The sequence below is a fragment of the Acanthisitta chloris genome, unplaced genomic scaffold, assembly GCF_000695815.1.
Source record: "Acanthisitta chloris isolate BGI_N310 unplaced genomic scaffold, ASM69581v1 scaffold8066, whole genome shotgun sequence".
Lineage (NCBI taxonomy): Eukaryota > Metazoa > Chordata > Aves > Passeriformes > Acanthisittidae > Acanthisitta > Acanthisitta chloris.
Window position 1 is genome coordinate 2143 of NW_008676417.1, and position 541 is coordinate 2683.

Here is a 541-nt window from a genome sequence, read left to right on the forward strand (position 1 = left end):
CAAGGGTGAACAGACCCCCCACCAAGGGTGCTGGGATCCCCCCCAAGAGTGCAAGGGACCCCCTTAATGGTGTGGACGTCCTCCATCCCCTCAATGGTGTGGACATCCTCCCCCCAGGACACAGGGACCACCCAGAGCCCCCCAAAGGTCCAGCAGCCCCCCCAGCCCCTCACCTGAAGGCAGTCAGATACTCCACGCCCCCGATGGGAGGGTCCACGCCGCCGGTCCAGGCGATGTTGATGTTGTATCCCACTCCTAGCCCACTGCCCACCTGGGCACAACCACAGGTGACTCCCCCATGCCACACCAGGGCCAGGGGGGGCACGGGGGGACCCTACCCTCCCCAGGGAGCTCCACTGCCTGGGAAGAAGTTGCCGTCGTCGTAGCGGTGGAGGGAGATGTAGAGGACGTGGGGGTCACTGTAGAAGGCCTGTTGGGTCCCATTCCCGTGGTGGATGTCCTGGAGGGCACCTGTGATGTCAGGGACACCCCAGCCACCCATGGGATCCCCATCACCCACGGGGGAGGGGTCCCCCTGTCC

General features: G+C 65.6%; 1 protein-coding gene across 1 annotated transcript in view; it reads right to left on the minus strand.

The window, feature by feature from the left end:
* The window catches only part of LOC103803560 (histone deacetylase 5-like), a gene marked incomplete at both ends in the record, with an annotated part of 5748 nt that overhangs the window by 1786 nt on the left and 3421 nt on the right, over positions 1-541 (minus strand). The window contains 3 exons of the mRNA XM_009076125.1: positions 174-263; positions 339-460; positions 499-508. Coding sequence (XP_009074373.1) covers positions 174-263; positions 339-460; positions 499-508 — 222 coding nt within the window. The remainder of the gene's footprint in view (positions 1-173; positions 264-338; positions 461-498; positions 509-541) is intronic.